The 23,383-nt window shown below is 33.5% G+C and overlaps 2 protein-coding genes across 3 annotated transcripts; one reads left to right on the top strand and one right to left on the bottom strand.

The window, feature by feature from the left end:
• Nucleotides 1-644: 644 nt before the first annotated feature.
• dpysl4 (dihydropyrimidinase like 4) lies at nucleotides 645-14,497 on the top strand. 2 transcript variants are annotated; one of them, XM_051124677.1, is made up of 14 exons: nucleotides 645-1,025; nucleotides 6,213-6,301; nucleotides 7,364-7,548; nucleotides 7,965-8,129; nucleotides 8,277-8,338; nucleotides 8,793-8,873; nucleotides 9,934-10,002; nucleotides 10,090-10,210; nucleotides 10,312-10,468; nucleotides 10,932-11,073; nucleotides 11,341-11,511; nucleotides 11,753-11,932; nucleotides 12,085-12,256; nucleotides 13,776-14,497. In XM_051124677.1, exons 1-14 carry the CDS (start codon nucleotides 666-668, stop codon nucleotides 13,865-13,867), a joined length of 2,046 nt encoding a protein of 681 aa, XP_050980634.1. In that variant the 5' UTR covers nucleotides 645-665; the 3' UTR covers nucleotides 13,868-14,497. The 2 variants fall into 2 exon arrangements, with proteins under 2 accessions (XP_050980634.1, XP_050980633.1); XM_051124676.1 differs by lacking the exon at nucleotides 645-1,025 and adding an exon at nucleotides 2,197-2,598.
• Nucleotides 14,498-17,370: 2,873 nt separating this feature from the next.
• LOC127174304 (E3 ubiquitin-protein ligase TRIM39) lies at nucleotides 17,371-23,183 on the bottom strand. Its single transcript, XM_051124678.1, has 6 exons — nucleotides 22,488-23,183; nucleotides 21,446-21,541; nucleotides 20,960-21,190; nucleotides 20,838-20,860; nucleotides 20,483-20,601; nucleotides 17,371-18,970 (listed from the first exon to the last, which is right to left on the bottom strand). Exons 1-6 carry the CDS (start codon nucleotides 22,899-22,901, stop codon nucleotides 18,435-18,437), a joined length of 1,419 nt encoding a protein of 472 aa, XP_050980635.1. The 5' UTR covers nucleotides 22,902-23,183; the 3' UTR covers nucleotides 17,371-18,434.
• Between the last annotated feature and the right edge of the window lie 200 nt (nucleotides 23,184-23,383).

Below are 23,383 nucleotides of genomic sequence, written 5' to 3' on the forward strand. Positions count from 1 at the left end.
TAAAATGTAATTTATTCCTGTGATTTCAAAGCTGAATTTTATCATCATTATTCCAGTCCCGTGATCCTTCAGAAATCATTGTAATATTCTGATTTGCTAATGTTTGATTTAATATTCCTTGAACATCAGATGATGCTGAAAATTCCGCTTTGATCACAGATTACATTTCAAAATGTATCCAAATGAAAAGTAGTTATTTTAAATAATAATATTTCACAAAATTACTGCTTTGCTGTATTTTGGAACAGGATAGATAGATAGATAGATAGATAGATAGATAGATAGATAGATAGATAGATAGATAGACAGACAGATAGATTTTTATCCTTGAACTTGTTGACTTGATTTTAAAGACCGCTACCCATTGAAAGTAGAGGAATATTTTTTTTTCTATTGGTCTCACTCTTACTCGTTTGTGAAAGAGATTATCCAAATAGATTTAGAAGCAGTACGTTGTATTGATCCTCTTTGATTGGACTGTTTATAAAACAATCGATTTACCTTAATCTCGAGGGAGCTCATGTCTTTCCTAATCCAGTGAGTGGAGGATTTCAGCACCACGCCTCTCTGGACAGCTCCTATAACAGCACCTGTCTCTCTCTCCCAGTGGAAGCGTGTCTCTGAAATACCAGTCCAAAGATTCCTCAAACAAGCTTCCGCGAGCCATGGCTGAGAGAAGACTTCTTCCCCAGGATGATGACCAGGGTTCCCTGCTGTCCAGACTGGGCACCGACAGCCCTAAACCCCGGGTGAAGTTCGGAGGGATGTTTTGCAACATCGAAGGAGCTTTTGAGAACAAAACCCTGAATTTTGAGTCGTACAGTCCCAGTTCTGCCAGGAGAAACCCTCGGGGACGAGTGGATGATCAGAGGGACAATTTCAGCGACACGTCGAGCATGAGTGATTTCAGCAGCGTGAGTCAAACGGCTCCGAGCCGAACACAGCCCACCCCGTCCTGCAGTTCACAGGGTCAGACCCTCGTTTACCCCACCGGACTTGGTCGAGCGCAAAACGGGCGACGAGAGGTAATCACTCCTGTTTCAACTATGTCTGTGTGTTATTGTGTACATCATAAACTCACTACAGCTTAAATTATACTAATTTGATAGCTGTTTAATTCCAGTTTACATTGTGTTTGTGTCAAAGCTTTATATGAAGAAAAAAAGTTGAAACAGGAGACATGTTAAATATGTATGTAAATACTAATGCCAGTCTAAATATTAATCGCGATTAATCGCATCCAAAATAAAAGATTTTGTTTAAACAATGTATGTGTGTGTACTGTGCATATGTATTATGTATACATAAATGCACACACATACAGTGCATATTTAGAAAATGTTTACGTTTTTACATGTGTGTATTTTTATTCATATAATTAATATTATATATACATGTATTTAAATATATCAACATAAAATATATTGATTATAATATTAAATGAAATATATCAATGCATGTGTGTGTATTTATATATACATAATAAAGACTCACAGTACAAACACACATATTGTGTAAGCAAACACTTTTATTTTAGATTCGATTAATCGCGATTAATCTTTTGCTTGGCATTACATATGCATACATACATGCATATAGCTATGTATATATGTTTGCATATATATGTAAAGTATTATTCACATTTAAAGGTAAATAAATAAGGTAAATAAATAATAAACAATTTCGCTGTTACTAAACAAGTAAGTAAATAAATAAATTAACTCTTTGATGGTGTCTGATACAGTTATTTTAACCATTTGGGCTTGCATTCAAAATAACATTCAATGATTATGACTTCAAAATAGCTAAAGTAGTTATTTAGAATATTTATTTTGTATTTTATTCGATTATTTTGTATATATGCAAAAAATGTTTTTTCTTTGTTGCTGTTGTTTAATACATTACACTAGAAAAAATCGCGCAATTCACTTAAAAATATATATTTAATTAAAAGTGAAAATGTTGTAATAAAAAGCGTAGAAAGTGTAAAAAATATTTTTATTTATTTTAAAAAAGTAAACAATTTAAAAAAAAAAAATTCTTATAGTTAATCTACTTTATTGTACTAAAATAAACGATTTTTAACTCTTGTCGTTTTCCACTTAAAAACTTTTGTGTGTGTGAAAAATATATGATACTGTAGCACTGAAATCTCCAGAGAATAAAATACATACTCTCTTACTCACTAGTTTGTTGTTAAATGAGTTCATTTGTAGAAGACTCAAAGATTTTTGAATAAGAAATATGAGTGTAGTGACTGGACCTGAGTTCCTCTGTTCCGCCTCGCCCTGAGTGCAGGATGGGGTGTGAATACTAAAGCAGCAGATGGTGAGCAGACACAGACAGAGGGTGGGGGCTCTGGAGGGCTTTTGTCTTCGGTGACTATTGAACCCCGGTAATCTTAATCTAAATTACACCCCGAATCCCGACACCCGTCCACTCGCCCGGTCGCTGCGCCTTTATTCTGACGTGAGCGCAGATCCGGTCATCATCATCATCATCACCACCACCATCCCGGCTCTCGTCCTCGGAAATCAGAGCTGCTCCCAGACCGGTGCCATGTCTTTCCAAGGCAAGAAGAACAACCCTCGCGTGGCGGTAAGAAACGATAGCGATTAAAACCCGAGGCCAATGTTTGCTGGTTGCATTAGCTAACGGAGGGATAGCGATTGTGAGGAGGATGGTGATGGTTTTATTGTGCAGTCAAGGGTGAGCCTCCTCCGCCGCCGCCGCCGGCAACAACCTGCTGTCCTCGAAACACTGCTGAGAAAGCCGGTGAACATTTAAGATGCACTAATGCATGCAATGATGTGACAAATGTGAATGAAAACGCTGCTTCCGCGTTAATGTGTTTAATCTGCCATGGCGGCGGCGGCACAGGCAGTTTATTCCCGGTTTCTCGTGTCCATTGTGTCTTTTATTCATTCACGTCGGCTTCGCTACCGGTCGGTCTGACGTCTTCATGAATGTAAAAACGCATTTTGGCGTTATACGTTCTGTAATAGCCTACAGTCGCTGCACCGTTTACGTACATTGCGCAAAATGTCAGAATTTCGCGCACATCGCCGAGCGTTGAAATCTTTTTTTCCGGCCTAGACGTGTGTCTGGGGGCCCTGCCCATGAGCCCTGGCCCCTGGCAAACATTATGGGATAGGATTTTGATTAATGCAAAGGCATATTTCACATATGCCAGTGAACTAACTCATTTGAGATTATTAAAATCTGAAAGTTGCTGTAATATATGCTAATAATAGCACAATGAAAGGCCACAGTGACTTCTAAATTGGCCTTTCCAACAGCTGTGATCAATAATTATAGGAGACAGAGCACACACAAGCACAAAACACCATAGCACATACAGTAAATGCAACACAGGACAGTTCAATATTACTGAGAGCAAAAACAGTAATAGTTTAAAAAAAATAAATAAATCTAATCAAATGCAACCAAACATGTATTGTTTTGGAAATTCACTGTTCCCCACATGGTGGTTTTACTACATTAGTAAAAAGAAATGTATTTTTTTAACAACTTTCCTGTTAGTAAAAACATTAACCGTTTGATGCATACCATCTATTACAGTCATTTTAACTATTCAGTCCTGCATTTAAAGTAGTGATTTTGGAAAATGTAGAATATTTTATTTATTTATTTATTTATTTATTCATTCGTTCATTTATTTTAGTTTCTATTTATTTATTGCAACAGACAATGGGTATAATTATATTTATGTTTTTTTTTTATTAAAAAGAAACATTAATATTCTTTTATTTACATTTTGGTTTAAATAATTAATTAAATAAAAAAAAATACATTTTATTTATTTATTTATTTATTTTGATGTAGTAATTGTTACATCTAGGGGTTAAACTTACCATATTACAATAAAGTAACTATGGTAAAGTGAACGGTAAATTCACGTTTTTTGTATTATTATCGTAATTGTAACCAAGAATAAAATATATTTCTTTCACACTTTTGAGACTTTTTTTTTTTAACTGTAGGATTAAAAAATGTTTATAAATGTTTTTTTTTTTTTTTATAAAAAAAATCACTTTTTCACTACATGATTTCATTCATTATTACTTTTAAAATATTTTAGATATTAAATATGTTATTTTATATATTTAAAAACTATATATATATATATATATATATAGCCTTGTTAAACAAACTAAAATATTCTGAGTAAATGAAGTAATACTTTAAAATGGATACTAATATACACATTTATATTAAAATCCATTTTTAAACTATTATTTTACAGTAAAAATACATGTATTGTCATGAAATATAATGGTACCTAAAAGACAATTAACAGGTTTATACTGTAGCATTTACTTACTTTTTTTCTATCAAGTTAAATATTAAAATTATTGCTGTCATCGTGATTAATCACATCCAAAATGAAAGTTTTTATTTACATAATATATGTGTGCGTATTGTATATTTTTATTATGTATATATATATATATATATATATATACACACACACACACACACACACACACATATGTATGTATGTATATATAGTATGCATTAAATGCATAAATGTTTATATATTAAATATATTTATATATAATATAATTTATATGAATGTAAATAAAAATATGTAAATATTTTCAAAATACATACGTGTGTGTATTTATATATACATAATAAATAAACACAGTATACACACATATTACGTAAACGCAAACTTTTATTTTGGATATGATTAATCACGATTCATCGTTTGACAGCACTAATTAAAATATACCATTTTTGGTTATATAAAAACAAAATTATTGTTTATATGTTTATGACCATGTCAGGTTCAGGTTCCAGTAACGAGAATGATGTGGTATTATAGTGTATGCTTTACCAATAACAATGACCCAAAGACAGTAAAAGGGTTAATAAGCGTGGATTCATCCATGTGTACTGCAGGAGCGAGAAAACCCAGGAAAGAGCACTGTTAACACGGCCAAATTGGATCCAATTCCCTTCCGCACAATTTGGCATTGCAGCCTGACCGCTGGAGCTCCCCGTCTGACCCACATTCAGAGCACGGAAACACGCGTACTCAGCATGACTTTGATTTGGAAACATCTGCATTAAAAAAGTGATGCAAATTACTAAGAATAATTGCATATTCATTCATGCAATGTTTAATAATCTGCTGCTATAATTCATTACTAAAGGCTGTGGATATTCAGTACTGTAAGATGAAGGGTCGTCCTAGTGTTACACGCAGCATCCCAGACCCCTCGCTGTCTGTCTCGTCTCTCCTCAAGCAACACTGTGGCCCAGAATCGGAAATGCTCGGCAGGGATTTTGGTGGTGCCAACGATGGGCCGCCTGTGGAAGTGTCACATTGCATTAAAGTGAAGCTCTGTGAGTTGCACACCACCCTGGCACAGTGAATGTGGTGAAACACCCTTGAGCAGAATTCTAGAAAAGTTTATTTAGTTTCTTTCTTTGTTTAGCCATGTCTGTTTTGACTTTCACCATGTGAGAGTTGGCACTGTCTAACAGCACCATGAGTGATGTTTCATGCCTCGGTGACCTAATGAGTCTAGTTGCCTGGCATAGATCCATGCCCAGGGTGAGTGAACAGGCACTGGTCTCCTGTAACTAGAATTATGATTTGGACTCAAATTGGTGCAAAAGTGAAAAGTGTCAGTCGCTATGCATTGATGCAAAACAGCAGCAGTCAAGTATGAATAATGGAGTTAATAGAAAAGTGTTGTTACAGATGAATGGAGTTGTCTGTTATCTTTCTTTTGTATTCTCTGTCTGGTTTTTGAATGATATGATCTCTGATTAGCTCCTTTAAGAACGCTGCATATTCTGCATAGGAGGATTTGCATGCATTAAACAGCTCTTTGTGCTTTTGAAATCACTGTATATCTACATTCAAAGCTCTTTAGAACTGGGTCAGCACGGCTTCAGTGAAATTCAAAAGCAGTTTTGTTAAATATAATGATCTTTTGGGTATTTCAATACTGAATATCTAAATTCTTGTTGTAAGTGAGGTCAAATGTGTTAAAAAGTTAGAATATGTGCATATGGGTTTTAGTTTCTAATGCTTTTATGTTCCATGGACGGGTGAGTAAATGATAACAAGATATTCATTTATAATTGAACAGTCACTATGCATTTACTTAAAACTTACAGCTTTTGAAATAACATGCTGCACCTCATTGTATGTCTTCTGTTTTTCTCCACAGGGTGATAAACTCATTATTAAAGGTGGAAAAATTGTAAATGATGACCAGTCATTTTATGCCGACATTTACATTGAAGATGGAACCATTAAGTAAGATTTCATTATTGCAAAAATCTGTTTATTAGCCTTAAAAACATTCTAAACTTGACCTTAAATGTTTATTTTTTATTTTTTTTATTGCAGTTATATTCAGGGTTGCCAGGTTTGCATGACAAAACTGGCCCAAATGCCAATTAAAATAACCAAATGACTTTAGCCTTAATGTTAAGATTTCATTATTTGAAAAATCTGCATGTTAACCATAAAAACATTCAAAAACACTCATACATTAAAACGTTTTATTATTATGTTATATTTATATTATATTATATTATATTATATTATATTATATTATATTATATTATATTATATTATATTATATTATATTATATTATATTATATTATATTATATTTTTCAGGGTTGCCAGGTCTGCACAGCAAAAATAGCTCAGCCTTAATTTTAAATAAGATTTTATTATTTAAAAAATCTGCATATCAAACATAAAAACATTAAAACACTTCTAAACTTTACATTAAAACTAAGCTTATATTATATTATATTATATTATATTATATTATATTATATTATATTATATTATATTATATTATATTATATATGTTATGTAATGTTATGTTATATGTTATATGTTATGTTATGTTATGTTATGTTATGTTATGTTATGTTATGTTATGTTATATTATATTATATTATATTTTTCAGGGTTGCCAGGTCTGCACAGCAAAAATAGCTCAGCCTTAATTTTAAATAAGATTTTATTATTTTAAAAATCTGTGTATTGACAATAAAAACATTCAAAAACATTCAGAACTTTACATTAAAATAAGTTTGTATTTATATATTTGTGTTTTGTTTTATCATTGGTAGAAAGTAAAATATTTCAAAATAAAAGCATTTCAGTCAAATATAATTTATGCAATATGTCAAACCAAAAACAAACAAACCAAAGCACTGATTTAAAAGTAGCTCAAGACTTGGCAACCCTGATTGTATTATATGCATTGTACATTTCATTTAGCAGATTCTTTTATCCATGGAAACTTGATGAGGGACATCACAAGCAATTTGTATTGATTTATTATTTTGGCATGCAGGCAGATTGGTGAGAACCTCATTGTACCTACCGGTGTGAAGACAGTGGATGCCTACGGGCACATTGTGATCCCAGGAGGCATTGATGTGAACACCTGTCTACAGGCCCCTCACCTGGGCATGACCCCGGCTGACGACTTCTACCATGGCACCAAAGCTGCTCTGGCAGGAGGAACCACTATGATCAGTATGTCATTACATCAACGTCTTATAAGGACAGAGGAGAGTTACAGTAGTTATAGAAATCTAGTGGGACAGATAGGAGGGCCTCTGCTAAAAAGTGTGTGTGTGTTGTACAGTATTAGGGCATAAGAGCTTGTCGGGTCTCATAAAATCAGCTGAATTGGGGTCACAGCGCTGTCACTGTCTGTTCTCTTCTCCTCTGCTCAACTTTCCTCAGATTAGCCACTGTACTGTTATGGAGTCATTTATAGGACACAGAAATCATTGTGTTTAAATGCATTACTTCAAGCAATAGTGAAACACAAAACAAATTTTGACTATATGGAGAAGTTGGAACAACTTGAGGGTGAGTTGTCAATTTTGGAAGAACTATCCCTTAAAGCATCTTATTTTCAACATTATGCTCTGCTCATCTTTTAGTTGACCATGTTGTGCCTGAACCCGGAACTAGTTTACTGGCAGCGTATGACCAGTGGAGGGATACGGCAGACATGAGGTCATGCTGTGATTACTCTCTGCACATCGACATCACTCGCTGGCATGATGGGCTGTTTGAGGAGCTGGAGTCTCTGGTCAAAGATAAAGGTGATGTGAGATTTCAGGTGTGACTGATTTTTTTTGCTTTTTTGCGTTATTGGGTTTTATTATGATTTTTTTAACCAAATAAAAACACATTCAGCATTTAGCTCCAAAAAGATGATTATACAAACATAATTCTCTTTGTCGTTTTAGGTGTCAACTCCTTTCTGATCTACATGGCGTATAAGGACCAGTATCAGAGCTCTGATACACAGGTATATAAAATGATAAAAATGCATTTATTTGATAAACTCAGTTAAAATAGTAATATTGTGAAATATTATTAAAATTTAAAATAACTGTTTTCTATTTGGATATCTTTTAAAATGTAATTTATTTCTGTGACTCAAAGCTGAATTTTTAGCATCAAGGGTCACATGATCCTTCAGAAATCATTCTAATATGCTGATTTGCTGCTCAAGAAACATTTCTTATTAAAAATGTTACTGATAATGTTGAACAGCTGTGCTGCTTAATTTTTGTGGAAACTATTATACATTTTTTTTAGATATAATAGAAAAATAGATATCTTTTGCAACAGAATTAATGTTTTAACTGTCACTTTTGATCATTTTAATGCATCCTTGTTCTTTAAAAAAAATCTTAAGGACTTCAAACTTTTGAACATTATAGATCCTATTTCTAAGAACTAATGCTCTGTGTCTGTAGATCTATGAGATGTTTAGTGCCATGAGGGAACTGGGTGCCATCGCACAGGTTCATGCTGAAAATGGAGACATTATTGAGGAGGTAACCTTGATTTGTTAGATTACTTCTATTGCTAATGCATTGCTATTCTAACCATATTCTTTAAAATATACCAGTTTCTTTCCTTTCTCCTTATGTTTATGTTTAACCATTTGAAATTAAGCACCTTGTGAATGGGACTGATACTTAAATTACATTGTGAGACGTAAACATGGAATTTTGAGAAAGAAAATTGGAATTAATGATTGTAATTAAACTCAGGATTATGAGATGTAACCTTGGAATTCTGAGGGAAAAAATCTGATTTATGAGATATAAACTCAGAATTGTGAGATGTAAACTTGGAATTTCTAGAAAAAATAAACTGGAATTTTGAGACATGAACTTAGAATTGTGAGATGTAAAATTTGAAATAGAATTTTGAAACATAAACCGAGGGGGAAAATGTCATTTATCAAATATAAACTTGGAATTTCTTGGGACAAAATTGGAATTTTGAGACAAAAACTTAGAATTGTGAGACGTAAACATGGATTTCTGAGAGAAAAAAATTTGATTTATGAGATAGAAACTCCCAATTGTGAGACGTAACCTTAAAATTCTGAGAACAAATAAATAAATTTTGAGGGAAAAAAAAATAAACTCTGAATTGTGAAACATAAACGTGGAATTCTGAGAAAAAAAAAATTATGATGAAAACAGAATTGTGAGATGTAAACTTGGAATTTCTAGGGTGAAAATGGAATTTTGAGACATAGAATTGTGAGAAGTAAACTTGAAATTTCTAGGGGACGAATGGAATTTTAAAACAAACTTAGACTTGTGAGATGTAAACATGGAATTCTGAGGGGGAAAATCTGATTTATGAGATATAAACTCAAAATTGCGAGACATAAACTTGTAATTCCTAGAAGAAAAAAAATTAAATTTTGAGACATAAACTCAGAATTGTGAGATGTAAACTTGGAATTCTGAGAAAAAAAAATGGAATTATATGCTATTCATATGACTATGCTATTCATTGCTATTCTAACTATATTCTTTAAAATATACCAGTTCCTTTCCTTTCTCTATACTTAAATGGTTTTGTTTGTAACCTCAGGAACAAAAGAAGCTCTTGGATCTGGGAATCACTGGCCCAGAAGGACATGTCCTCAGCCACCCGGAGGAGGTTTGTCTTAATGGTTTGAGTCGGTTTAAATCAAAATCTATTCTGCCACTGGTGAACATCAGCATTACTTCTGCTGTTCTTCTCCAGGTGGAGACTGAGGCTGTGTATCGTGCCATCACCATTGCAAAACAGGCCAACTGCCCTCTCTACATCACCAAGGTGATGAGCAAACCAGCTGCTGATGTCATCGCCAAGGCCAGGAAAAAGGGTACGAGAGCCGAGTGTGTTTCTTTTACAGTATTTTATAGCTCAAAGGAAACAATGAGAAGAGAGTGAATATATGTGCCATGTGCACTGATTCATTTTCAGGCATGGTCATCTATGGAGAACCAATCGCAGCCGGCCTAGGCACGGACGGATCGCACTACTGGAGCAAAAACTGGGCCAAAGCTGCTGCATTTGTCATGTCTCCTCCGCTCAGCCCCGACACGAGCACGCCGGATTACCTCAGCTCACTGCTGTCCTGGTGAGCAGCTAAAATCGTGCCAAATAGCAGCTTTTCAGTGAAGCTTTTCAGCAACATAGCATTTACATTGAAAGATTCAAGCGTTTGGGGTCAGGATGATTTTTTTTTCAGTTTAAGTTTTTTATGCTCTCCAAGGTTGCAATTATTTGATCAAACAAACAGAAAAAACATTAGTTTGATGAAATGGAAGGAAAATACTTTAATGAATCATGCAAAGTAATTAAGGTTTGCGAATGTCAAAAAATAGCGTTATGCCCTTGTGTTGTTAGTAGATTCCACGGCTCTGCTTGTTTGCAATCTTGCGCTGCTGTTGGTAGATTGCATTTGTCATTATGGAAATGATCTTACTGTGTTCTTTAATTTGCACATTGTCAGTTTATAAATGCACAGAGCTTTGTATCTCATCTGCACTTTTATGGGATTGCAATGCATTACACTTACTGACTGTCATGAACTGTTTCAGTGGGGATCTTCAGCTAACAGCCAGCGCTCACTGCACCTTCACCACGGCACAGAAAGCTGTTGGAAAGGACAACTTCACTTACATCCCGGAGGGGACCAACGGCATTGAGGAACGTATGAGCATCGTCTGGGACAAAGCTGTGGTTGGTCTCACAATACAGTCTCTCTTTCTCAACTAAATAAAAATGATGCATGTCAGATGTTAAAAAATATACTGTATATAGGCAATTTCAACACTGCAAACCACATAGCTTTAAAGTTTGCACTCTTTTAGCCATTATGTCATAAATTCCCAGATCAGAGTTAAAACATGAAGAGCCACAGACAGAACTTCTATGCTTATGCTTGCAACTTCCATGTGCCAGTGCATTGTCTTATTTGCAGTTTCCAATGATGTTTTTGTCACGCAGGCAACTGGTAAAATGGACGAGAATGATTTTGTTGCAGTAACGAGCACAAATGCTGCAAAAATCTTCAACATGTATCCTCGGAAAGGCCGAATCGCTGTTGGATCGGATGCTGACATTGTTATCTGGAACACAAAGGAGACGAAAATCATCTCGGCCAAATCTCACAATCTGGTATGAGAATTTCATCTTTCAATGGTGGGGAAGAAAGATAAGCCATTAACAATGGTATTTGTATTTATCCCACATCACTGTACTGTAATAATTGTAATTCAACTATTGGTTTAGAGTGGAAGTTCTGGTGTTCTACAGTACAATTTTGTCTAAACTCTTAATCCTTGTAATTCCATTGGAATTGCATGTGAGATGTCAAACACCTTCTCTGTCCTTATTCTGACCCATGTGTCCGCTGCAGACAGTGGAGGTGAATATCTTTGAAGGAATGGAGTGCCGAGGTTTCCCTGTGGTTGTCATCAGTCAGGGCAGGATCGTTCTGGAGGACGGGCAACTCAATGTGACAGAGGGGTCAGGCCGCTTCATCCCCAGAAAAGCCTATCCGGATTTTGTCTACAAGAGAATCAAGGCCAGAGGCAGGGTAAGAATGTCTCTATGTGATTATGAATGTTGACTCTCTCATCCCAGCGGTCAAATAACAGATTAACTTCCTTACAGACTTTTAAAGTTTAAAAAGACTCAACTTTTGTATCATGAAGTGTCACTTTCATAATCAAATCTCCTATTTTGCAGATGGCTGATGCTCGTGGTGTTCCTAGAGGAAACTATGATGGCCCTGTTCATGATGTCATCAGTATGACAAAATCTGTACCAGCCACTCCCACCACTAGAGGGCCCTCATGTCCAGGAAAGACCCCACTGGGACCAGCTAGAAATTTGCACCAATCTGGGTTCACTTTATCTGGTAAGCACCTTTGATTTTGCTGTATTTGCTGTAGAGTAAAACAACAGGGTTTTAGAACTAAAAATTCCATTCATTTCTTCCACAAAGTATTTTCTTTATTAATATTGTACTGTTTCACTGTATATTCATACAATATATATTGATTGCGGTATATATATATATATGTTGTGGTGACAAGCACAAACGCTGCAAAAATCTTCAACATGTATTCTCCTGTATCAATACCATGAAAACGAAAATCTTGGAATTTCTAGAAAAAAAATTGGAATTATGAGTCAAACTCAGAATTGTGAGATGTAAACTTATAATTCTGAGAAAAAAATGGAATAATGAGACATAAACTCAAAATTGTAAGATGTCAACTTAAAAAAATTGGAATTATAAAACATAAACTCAGACTTGAGATGTAAACTTAGAATTCCTCAAAAAAATACTTGGAATAAATTCAGAATTGTAAGGTGTAAACTTGAAATTCTGAGAAAAAAATTGAATTATGAGACATAAACTCAGAATTGTGAGATGTAAACTTGGAAATGTGAGGGAAAAATTGGAATTATGAGACATAAACTTAGAATTGTGAGATATAAGTGTGGAATTCTGAGAATAAAAATGGAATTATAAGACATAAGCTCAAACTTGTGAGATGTAAACTTGGAATTCTGAGAAAAAATGGAATTATGAGACAAAAACCCTGACTTTTGAGATGTAACTGGAAATTCCAAAAAAAAAAAAAAAAAAAAAAAAAATAGAATTATGGAAAAAATGGAATAATGAGACATAAGCTCAGACTTGTGAGATGTACACTTGGAATTCTGAGGGGGGAGAAGTAGAATTATGAGACAAAAACTTTTGAGATGTAAATTTGGAAATTCTAGAAAAAAATTGAATTATGAGACATAATTATGAGATGTAAACTTGGAATTCATAGAAAAAATTTTTTATTATGAGACGAACTCCGAATTTCGAGTTGTAAACTTGGAATTCCTAGAAAAAATGGAATAAACTCAGAATTGGAATTAGAATTCTTAGAATTCCAAGGGGAAAAAATGGAATTAAGGGACATAATTCCAGAATTGTGAGATGTAAACTTGGAATTCTGAGAAAAAATGGAATTCTGAGACATAATTGTGAGATCTAAACTTGGAATTCATAGGAAAAAAATGGAATTATGAGACAAACTCAGAATTGTGAGATGTACATTTGGAAATTCTAGGAAAAAAAAAGGAATTACGAGACATGCACTCAGAATTGTGAGACAATGATAGATTTTTTTTTTCTATGAAAGTTCAAAGCCATGAACCAAACCAACAAGGTCCAAGATGAATCAAGAAAAAGGAGTATATCTAGACCAACTGCTGCTGAAAAAGTAGTGTTGTGTGTAATTTGTGGGTCTGTCTCTGTGACCTAAATCAAGTAGACATCATTTGGATCTCATGCAGACATGCTTTCATTACAGTGAACTCTGTGTGTCCAAACTAAAACAATGAGCTTCAACCATTTTTTTTTCTTTTACTCAAAGGCACTCAAATGGACGACCACATCCCCAGGCGTACGGCACAGAGGATCGTAGCGCCACCTGGAGGTCGTTCCAATATCACATCCCTCTCATGAACCTCATCCACCAGAGGATCCAACAGCAGCAGTTCTGCCTTCTCCGGCTTCCAATTTTATATTACCTGAATCATGCAAATATTAATCCCAGTAAATCCATACACTCTGCCAACCCGATAGGCTATGCAGCAACTCACTATAGCTTTCCATGAATTCATATTCGCTATATAATCTGCCTCTCCTCTGGTCAGACTCACTCATAATGTAGCATGCTCTTTTATCAAGAGTCACCCAGAATCCATTCTGCTTTAGCGTAGCATTGATGGCGTAAAGACGGCTAGTGATTGTTGTGTTTGTGAACTACTGAATGGATCTCATTCTGGTACTGCCTTTCAACCAGTGCTTTCCTCCTGCGACATGTAGATTCAGAAGAGACGTTTAAAGGGGAAGTGTGTTTTCTGTGGAAACCTATTTACGCCATAAAATTAAAAAAGAAAAAAAAGGTAATTGCAACTTGTTTCCTCGTAATTTTGACTTTTTTTTCCTCAATTATGAGTTCATATCTTAGAATTCTGACTTTTGACTTGTGAGAATGTTACTGCAAATATTAAAATAAATTCTGAGATACTTTTTTTTTTTTAAATTCTGAATTGTAATTGTAAGATGTAAACTTGGAATTCTGTGGGGGGAGATCAGAATTATGAGATATAAACTCAGAATTGTAAAGTGTAAACTTGGAATTCTGATAAAAAAAAATGGAATTATGAGACATAAATTTAAAACTGTGAGATGTAAACTTGGAATGCTGAGGGGAAAAAAGTAAATTATGAGACAAACTCAGAATTGTCAGATGTAAACTTGGAATTCCTAGAAAAGAAATGGAATAATGAGACAAACTCAGAACAGTGAGAACTTGGAATTCTAAGTTTGTCTCATTATTCAATTTTTTTTTTTCCCTCAAAATTCCAAGTTTACATCTCATAGTTCTGAGGGGAAAAATGGAAATATGAGCCATAAACTCAGATATGTGAGATGTAAACTTGGAATTCCTAGAAAAAACTGGAATTATGAGACAAACTCAGAATTGTGAAAGGTAAACTTGAAATTCTGAAAAAGAAAAAAAAAAAAATCAATAAATTTAGAATTCTGAGGGGGAAATGGAATTATGGGACATAAACTCAAAATTGTGAGACGTAAACTGAGGGGAAAAAAATTGGAATTATGAGACAAGTGGAGAATTGTCAGATGTAAACTTTGAATTCCTGAAAGAAATGTGAAATTATGAGACATAAACTAAGAATTGTGAGATATAAACTTGGAATTCTGAGAAAAAATTGGAATTATGAGAAATAAACTCAAAATTGTAAGATGTAAACTCATAATTCTGAGAAAAAAAATGGAATTATGAGACAGATGGAGAACTGTCAGATGTAAACTTAGAATTGCTAAAAAAATGTGGAATTATGAGACATAAACTAAGAATTGGGAGATATAAACGTGGAATTCTGAGGGAAAAAAATGGAATTATGAGGCATAAACAGAGTTGTGAGAGACGTAAACTTGGAGTTCTGAGAAAAATTTGGAATTATGAGACAAAAAAATTGGAATTATGAGACAAACTCAGAATTGTGAGAAGTAAACTTGGAATTCCGAGGGAGGTGGGAAAAAATCTGAATAAACAAATAAGTCACAAATAAACCTTTTTCTTTATTCCATGACGTAAGTAGATTTTCTGCACCAGTAGTGATGCAAAAATTACACTTCACCTTTAAGAGATTGTGTTCTGTCATTGTGCTTTAAAGAAAAATCAACAACTACCTACTGATGGTCTTAGTGCTAAGATATTAAAAAAGAAACAGTTATCGTTAGGTTTGTCCATGTTGTATCTGAGAATAGAGCAAAAAAATGGATTGTAGACTTCTGCCTCTAACATTCATGATTTCCTCTTTAGTTTTGAAAACTAAGACTCATCACACAGATACAGCAATCAGCGATGCAGTTTTTGTATGTTTCTAAGACAACGTTTGGTGCTCTCAACCTATACATCCAACACATGCCAATGTGTTACTGTGAGGAACCGTCACTTTTTGAACCCAGATGAACCTTTTTAATTCTTTTGAGGTTTATATTCCTGTAATGCATTTTTGTAGTCCTAACCGGTATTTGCTGGAAATCTCCATATTAGATGTAATGTAATTTTCGTGAGATATTTCAGAGTCGAAGGTGAAAGTCAGTGAAGCTGAGGGAACGTGATCAGTGGATTGTCTTTTCTACCTTCTTGTGTTCATTCTGTAAATATATTTTGTTTTTCATTTTTGTGCATGGTTTGCATGTCCTCAATAAAAAAAGTTTAAAGAAAAATTTTAATTTTGTCATCATTTCACAATGCCTTTGCCTTTGTATTTTTATTGTTATTGTGTAAGATCTTCATGGTGTCATTTTGATCTTTATAATGTGCGATTGTATTTATCAAGAAAATGTTGCACTTGACCTTCCATTTGCAGTGATGAATGACCTTGTTACAGAATTTTCAATTTGAATTGAAACATGCAGTTACAGTCATGACAACATTGCAACATACAAACATTTGAAAACTTTATTGTTGAAAATTATTGCTTCACCTACTATTTAAAAAAGTAGACTATACTGCACAATATTAAATAAGCAGCAATCTGAACAGACTTCTGAACAGAATGTCTTACATTCATAAATATTTGCTTGTTTACATACTAATAATTTCCTAAGTTTCTGTTTTAAGAGGTTGCAGATGATAATATACTTCAGTTCATACTCTTTGCATGTGTCTCTAGATCTAGTAGAGTTTGCAAAGTCATGATCACAGGAAAAAGTAAAAAGACTTGCATGTTAAAGCTCAGGCGAGGGGAAGCTAGTGTCTGCTTTCTCCAGAAGCATGTGTCATCAGCTGGGCTTGATGAGGCTGGACAGCTGGAGATGTCATTAGAGCTTTACTGGGAGCACTGTTCACCCAGAGTTCACAGAGCTTTAGCACAAAGACCACATCAACAACAAGCATTTGATGCTTAAACTCCACTTCATATTGGGAGTTTCTACAGCTGTATTTAAAAGTTTTGAATTTTCTGAAACCATGTACTAATCAGTGATTGATCAGATACACTACTGCTATGTGGTCAGTATTTTATTTTTTTAAAGAAAGTAATACTTTTATTTGGCAATGATGCATTAAATTGATCAAAAGTGACAGTGAAGACATTTATAATGTTACAAATGCCTTTTATAAAAACTAATTTGCAAAAAGAGCAGCAGTATTTTAAAATATTACAATTTAAAACAAATGTTTTCTATTTTAAAATATTGTAAAATGGAAATTCTACCTGTGATGACAATGCTCCTGTCTTCAGTCTCACATGATTCTTCAGAAATCAAATTAATATGCTGATTTGCTGCTCAATAAACATGTCTTATTATCAATGTTGTATCAATGTTTCAAATTTCTTTAATAAACAAAGTTCAAAAGATTTTTTTAAATAGACATACTGTCACTTTGGACAATTGTATGCATCCTTGCTGAATAAAAATATTAATTTGCTTAAAAAAAAAAAAAAAAGGTAGTGTATATTAAGCTTGTTAAAAGGATAGTTGACTCAAAAATAAACAGTTTTACCTGAAAAAAAAAATTAAAAAAATAAATAAATAAATAAAATAATAAAATAAAATAAAATAAAATAAAATAATAATAAAATAAAATAAATTAAGCTTGTTAAAAGGATAGTTCACTGAAAAATAGAAATTGTTATCTGAATAAACAAAATAAAATAAAATAAAATAAGCTTGTTAAAAGGATAGTTTACCCAAAAATGGAAATTGTTACCTGAAACATAAATAAATAAATAAATTAAATAAAATAAAATAAAATAAATAAGCTTGTTAAAAGGATAATTCACCCAAAAATGGAAATTGTTACCTGAAAAAAATAAATAAAATAAAATAAAATAAAATAAAATAAAATAAGATTGTTAAAAGGATAGTTCACCCAAAAATGGAAATTGTTACCTGAAAAAAATAAAATAAAATAAATAAAATAAAATAAAATAAGCTTGTTAAAAGGATAGTTCACCAAAAAATGGAAATTGTTACCTGACAAAATTGAATAAAATAAAATAATAAGCTTGGTAAACGATACCTGATAAAATGAAATAAAACAAAATAAATAAAATATGCTTGTTAAAAAGGATAGTTCAACCAAAATGAAAACTGTTGCCTGAAAAAATAAAATAAAATAAGATAATAAAATAAAATAAAATAAAATAAATAAAAAGGAAACTGATAGTCCTTGTTAAAAGGATAGTCCATCCAAAAATGGAAATTGTTACCTGAAATAAACAAATAAATAAATTAATTAATTTAATTAAATTAAACAAAAAATAAAATAACATAAAACAAAACAAAACAAAACAAAATAATAACCACATTCTTCCAACTATCTTCTTTTGTGTTCAGCATAAAAATTCATACAGGTTTGGAGCAACTTTAGGTAAGTAAATGATGACAGAATTGTCATTTTTTGTGAACTATCCCTTTAAGTCATTCTCATACTAGTTCAGTCCTTCCAACGCAGAAAAATGTCAGTAATGAAATGTCTGTTGAGTTACTCCGTGTACACCGACACCTTCTCTGCTAAAATATGCAGTGGATGTCTCTTACATGTATTGGAGAAATATGGAAACACTTTTTCCGTAAACTTGTGCTTATACTTGTACAGCATTGAGTTGTCACCGGCGTCCGAGAACATCACTCTTCCGGCCTCCCAGTCGAGCTGAACCCGTATCTTCTGAGGTTTCTTCTTGAGCATCAGAGGAGCGCTGGTGGCCGTCCGTGCGCGGTACTCTCCTCCATACAGGCAGATGGTCCACATGCCGCGCTCGGGACTCGGTGGGAACCACTCTTTACGCTGCACGCTTTCTTTTACCACCCCGAGCGCCCATTCGCTGCAGTCGCCCACCTCCACGTCCCAGCTGTGCCGGCCTGAGCTGAAGCCCTCGGAGCCCAGGACGCACTCGTAGAAGCAGAAGCGCTCGGGGTTGTCCGGGACCTGCTGGTCTTCTTCGGTGTAGCGGATGGTGGTGAGGTCATCGGACAGAGTGACGCAGACGTCTGCGGTGTTGGGGTCGAAAATTACGGGGGCTGAAGGTTTGACAGGTATTCAGAGTTTAGTCACTGGCAAGATGAGTTTTAAGGAAGTTGCAAGTGATTAAAGTGGATATTTATAAACAAAAATGTAAATTCGATGTAAATTGTAGTTTGTGATATAATCAGTACACTGTGTAAAAACAGAAAGAGAGATGAAAGAAAACAAAATAACACAGAAAGTGTTTACTTCTTCAGTCTTTCTACTTCAGCATCTAGTTTAATTTAATGTGTCACTTGCAGCTTTTTTTAATTGTGAAAAATTGTTTTTATAGCCTATTTATTTCAGTGTACTTGTTACTTTTTTATTTAATGAAAACTTTAATGAAAAATGTAAAAACAATTAATGAAAACTATTTTATTTTGTTATTTTATTCAACTATACCTGAACTTAGCTAAACAGTGCGTAAAGAATATTCTGCTGTCTAGTACTGTAACAAGGAAAAGAGAGAGTTTTCAACAGTTTTTAATATTTTGTTTTATTTTTATTTTATATTTAATATTATTATTTTGTTTATATTAATGGGCTTTTATGTCTTTATTCGATAGGACAGTAGAGAACAGACAGGAAAGCATTGGGTGGAATATTTTATTTTATTTTATTTCATTATTTTATTTTTTTATTTTATTTTATTCACTCGCCCATAAAGGATGCATAAAGACCAGACAAACCAGATATATATTTTAAATATTTAAATGTTATTGAGTATTTTTTTATTGTATTTTTTATATTTTAAAATAAAATCAAATTAAATATAAAATATAAAATGAAATAAAATATTTTATATTAATTTAATTTAATTATTTAATTTAATTTAATTTTATTATTTTATTTTATTCAACTATCGATTTACCTGAACTTAGCTAAACTGTGTGTAAAGTAAAATATTCTGAGGTGTAGTATTGTAACATGGAAAAGAGTTTTCAACAGTTTTCATTGTTTTATTTTATATTTTATGTTATTTTATTACTTTTTTAAATATACTTATGGGCTTTTATGCCTTTCTTTGATGGGACAGTAAAGAATGGACAGGAAAGCACAGGAAAGAGGGGGACAGGATTGAGAAAGGACCTCGAGATGGGAATCAAACTCGGGTCGCTGTGAACACAGTTGTGCTATATGTCGGCACACTAACTTTTTTATTTTTTTATTTTATTTTATTTTATTTTATTTTATTCACTCATCCCTAACAGATGCATAAAGACCAGACAAACCAGATACATATTTTAAATATTTAGCTGTTAGTGAGTATTTTTTATTGTTTTTATATATATATATATATATATATATATATATATATTTTTTTTTTTTTTTTTTTAAATAAATTAAATTTAATTAAATTTAATTTTATTTAATTTTATTTAATTTTATTTTATTCAGCTATGGATTTACCTGATCTTAGCTAAACAGTATGTGACGGGAATCGAACTCGGGTCGGGTATATATTTTCTAAAGAAAAATACTGATGGCTTTCTGAGCACAACATACAATGTTGTGTTTGCTCTTACTGTATGTTACAGCGGACTGCATCTTCTCCCATACTCTGAACTTGAGTGAACCGATGTGTTTGGCCACATCAACCAAAGCTCTTGAAATTTCCACTGGATCCTGAACGGTGCAGTCCGTCCTGGGACAGAAACAGAGAAGTTTTTTTTTAATTCTTCAAATTAACTGTGAGGTTCTGATAACAAGGTTCAACACACTCAAATTAATTTTGATTTACTTATTTACTACATAGCATTGTGGCTACAGTCTGCTAAACAAATCACCCTCCCTGGGTTTATTTTTTATGCAAGAAAAAAATGCATAAAAAATAAAAATAAAATAATAAAAATAAATACATACATAAATAAATATTTTTACCGTTCTGAAGTCTTCTTGTAGTTCTGTAATAGATAGTAATAGATATGCATGTAATATCTAAATATGTAACTAAAAAAATATCTATACTACTAAAATAAAATATTATAGATTGATTTCCTTACCTTGAGAAACGCCATGTCATCAGCGCTCATGGCCTCTTCTGTGGAACTAATGGCTTCTCTTAAAGTCATGATCTCGTCTGTTAGTTTGTCCATCTTTTCCTTCATCTTCTGGCTCTTCTGCTCCTCTTCCTCACTCAGGGCTCTCAGCACTGAGATCTCCTCATCATGCAGGAACTGGTGGAGCTTTTCAAAGTTCTCCTTTATCAGACGCACTGTGTTCTGGGCCTGTCTCTGTCCAGAAGGGTGAGAGACTTTCAGAAAATACTGCCATCTTAAAGTGTTTGTGCAAAATGTTTAAAAAAGTAGTTAGTGAGTAATTACTGTAGTGCACATGAATATACTATGTTTGATCACTTCCTCACATTTTATGCATTAAATTCTCTTGAGTTGTAAAACTGTTCTGTTAAAATATGCAAAAAGTCCCCAAACAGCCTGAATATCCTGTTAAAGTTGGCTTGCATTGATTTTTTGACTCTGAGATGTTACCCTGATGTGTTCTGAAGTTTCCTGGCAGGTTTGCTTGGCTGTATTTAACATCTCCAGTTTCTCCTGCAGGGGTCTGAGAGCTGCTCTCAACTCCCTCTGAGAATAAAGTGAATCATGGTCAGTTCTTGCAGTTCATCTGAAACTACATCATGCAACTACATAAATGGCAATTTATTAGAAAAAATTTAAAAACATCTTTAAAATTCACAACAAAAAAAAATATTTGTTTTATGTAAATATTTCTTTCTAAATTACTAGAAATACAGGGTTAACCCTAATTAATATTAAAACAATCAGAAATGTTCATATTAAAATATGTATCAAATATTTATTACTTGTATTATTATTAATATATAATTATAATTTTAAATATTTGTTATAAAATTAACAAGACTGCCATTAAATTTTGAACTCAAACTAAACATGGTACAATAATTACTACTTAAAAAACAAAACAAAAAAAAAACAAAACATAAACCTATGGAGGGCCAAATTACTCCAAATTAAAAAATTAATTAAATAAATGTTGAAATATATAAATAAATCGTTAAATGCAAAATTTAATTATTGAAAGCATAAATAAATGTATAAATATTTACTTATTTAAATATTTATTTAATTATAATTTTTTATATAAATATTTATTTTCTGCATTTATTTAAATATTTATTTATTTAATTATTATTTTTTATTTATTTAAATATTTATTTTCTGCATTTATTTATTTAAATATTTATTTATTTATGCATTTATTTATTGCTTCCACATTTCATTTTGAGGTTTGCAGTTGTCGGCACGTCACTCAACAATAGTGGGCGTCACAAAATATTGGATGATTTATCAGCCTATCAGAAATATTGGTCTATCACTAAAAGTCACATTTTTTGGCTGAAAAACCCAAAAGGCCAAATATCAGTCAGTTTATACTAGAATCATGTTTTGATGGCAATTTCTGCAATTATCATATTACAAAGTATTTTAACTAACACTTCTTTTCGAAGCTCAAATGCTAAAGTATGTTTTCACGCACATTTTTCCTCACCTTACACTCTTGTGTGGCCTCCTCTATGGAGCTGCACTCGTGATCTTCATGTTCCTCGCCCTGACACTGATCACAGATCAGCTCCTCGTCCTCCATACAGTACTGAGTCAGTCTCTCTCTATGCTGTCTGCACAGGTCTTCATCCTCCGCCGCCTCTCCGCCCTCCACCCCGTTTCCCACCCGCCGCGGCTGCCCTTGAAACAGCGAGTCGAGGAGCCCCTTCAGCACGCTGTCCAGCAGCTCACGCCCGTAGCACTCCGTACAGCCTGGACGGTCCTGCCCGAGCTCATCCTGGCACAGCTGAAGGCAAGCCTGGCACAGAGTGTGTCCGCAGGGCAGCAGGAGCGACCCTTCACCCTGGCAGCCTGGGCACAAGGAGTCACTGGAGGGTGAAGAGGGCTGATCGTCTGACATTACGGTAATTTTCTGGATCTTGCTGTCGTCTTCTAAATGTCCTTCTTCTCTCAACGTCTGGTCTGCAGCTCTTCGGTTGTTGCACAATCACTGCTGTGCACTGGGTATCAAAGGAAATCCCCGTTTGGATAGTCGGTGGGCTATTTATAAGCGAGTTATTTTGAAGCAAGCTCTAAGTTGTTTATATGCAATGGTGTCTGTGTGGAGAGTTTCACTTCAGATTGTAGAGTGAGAGTCGGTTGCTGAGTCACTAGTGTGTGTGTGTGTGTGGTCTTGCATTGAAGTGTAAAGTGATACCACTTTCCTCAAGTGCTCTAACATGAGTCAAAACAAAACACTTTCATCTGCACCAATGCAAAATTTCACCACACTGATAGAAAGTGTTCCTCAGTTTATCTACTGAAAGTCTTTTCTGTAACATTTGGGAAATACCAATATATTTTTCATTAAAATAGCCAATTTTGTGTCATTATTTATGAACA

The sequence above is a fragment of the Labeo rohita genome, chromosome 12 (genome assembly GCF_022985175.1).
Source record: "Labeo rohita strain BAU-BD-2019 chromosome 12, IGBB_LRoh.1.0, whole genome shotgun sequence".
NCBI lineage: Eukaryota > Metazoa > Chordata > Actinopteri > Cypriniformes > Cyprinidae > Labeo > Labeo rohita.

Excerpts from the sequence above, each read along its gene's own strand:
- LOC127174304 (XM_051124678.1), bottom strand. The coding sequence starts at position 22,901 with ATGTCAGACGATCAGCCCTCTTCACCCTCCAGTGACTCCTTGTGCCCA. Across the intron at positions 21,542-22,487 it reads AGGCCACACAAGAGTGTAAG|AGGGAGTTGAGAGCAGCTCT; the intron begins GTGAGGAAAAAT and ends CTTTATTCTCAG. Across the intron at positions 18,971-20,482 it reads GCAGTCCGCTGTAACATACA|CCCCCGTAATTTTCGACCCC; the intron begins GTAAGAGCAAAC and ends TCAAACCTTCAG.
- dpysl4 (XM_051124677.1), top strand. The coding sequence starts at position 666 with ATGGCTGAGAGAAGACTTCTTCCCCAGGATGATGACCAGGGTTCCCTG. Across the intron at positions 1,026-6,212 it reads CGCAAAACGGGCGACGAGAG|GGTGATAAACTCATTATTAA; the intron begins GTAATCACTCCT and ends TTTTCTCCACAG. Across the intron at positions 11,512-11,752 it reads CGGCCAAATCTCACAATCTG|ACAGTGGAGGTGAATATCTT; the intron begins GTATGAGAATTT and ends TGTCCGCTGCAG.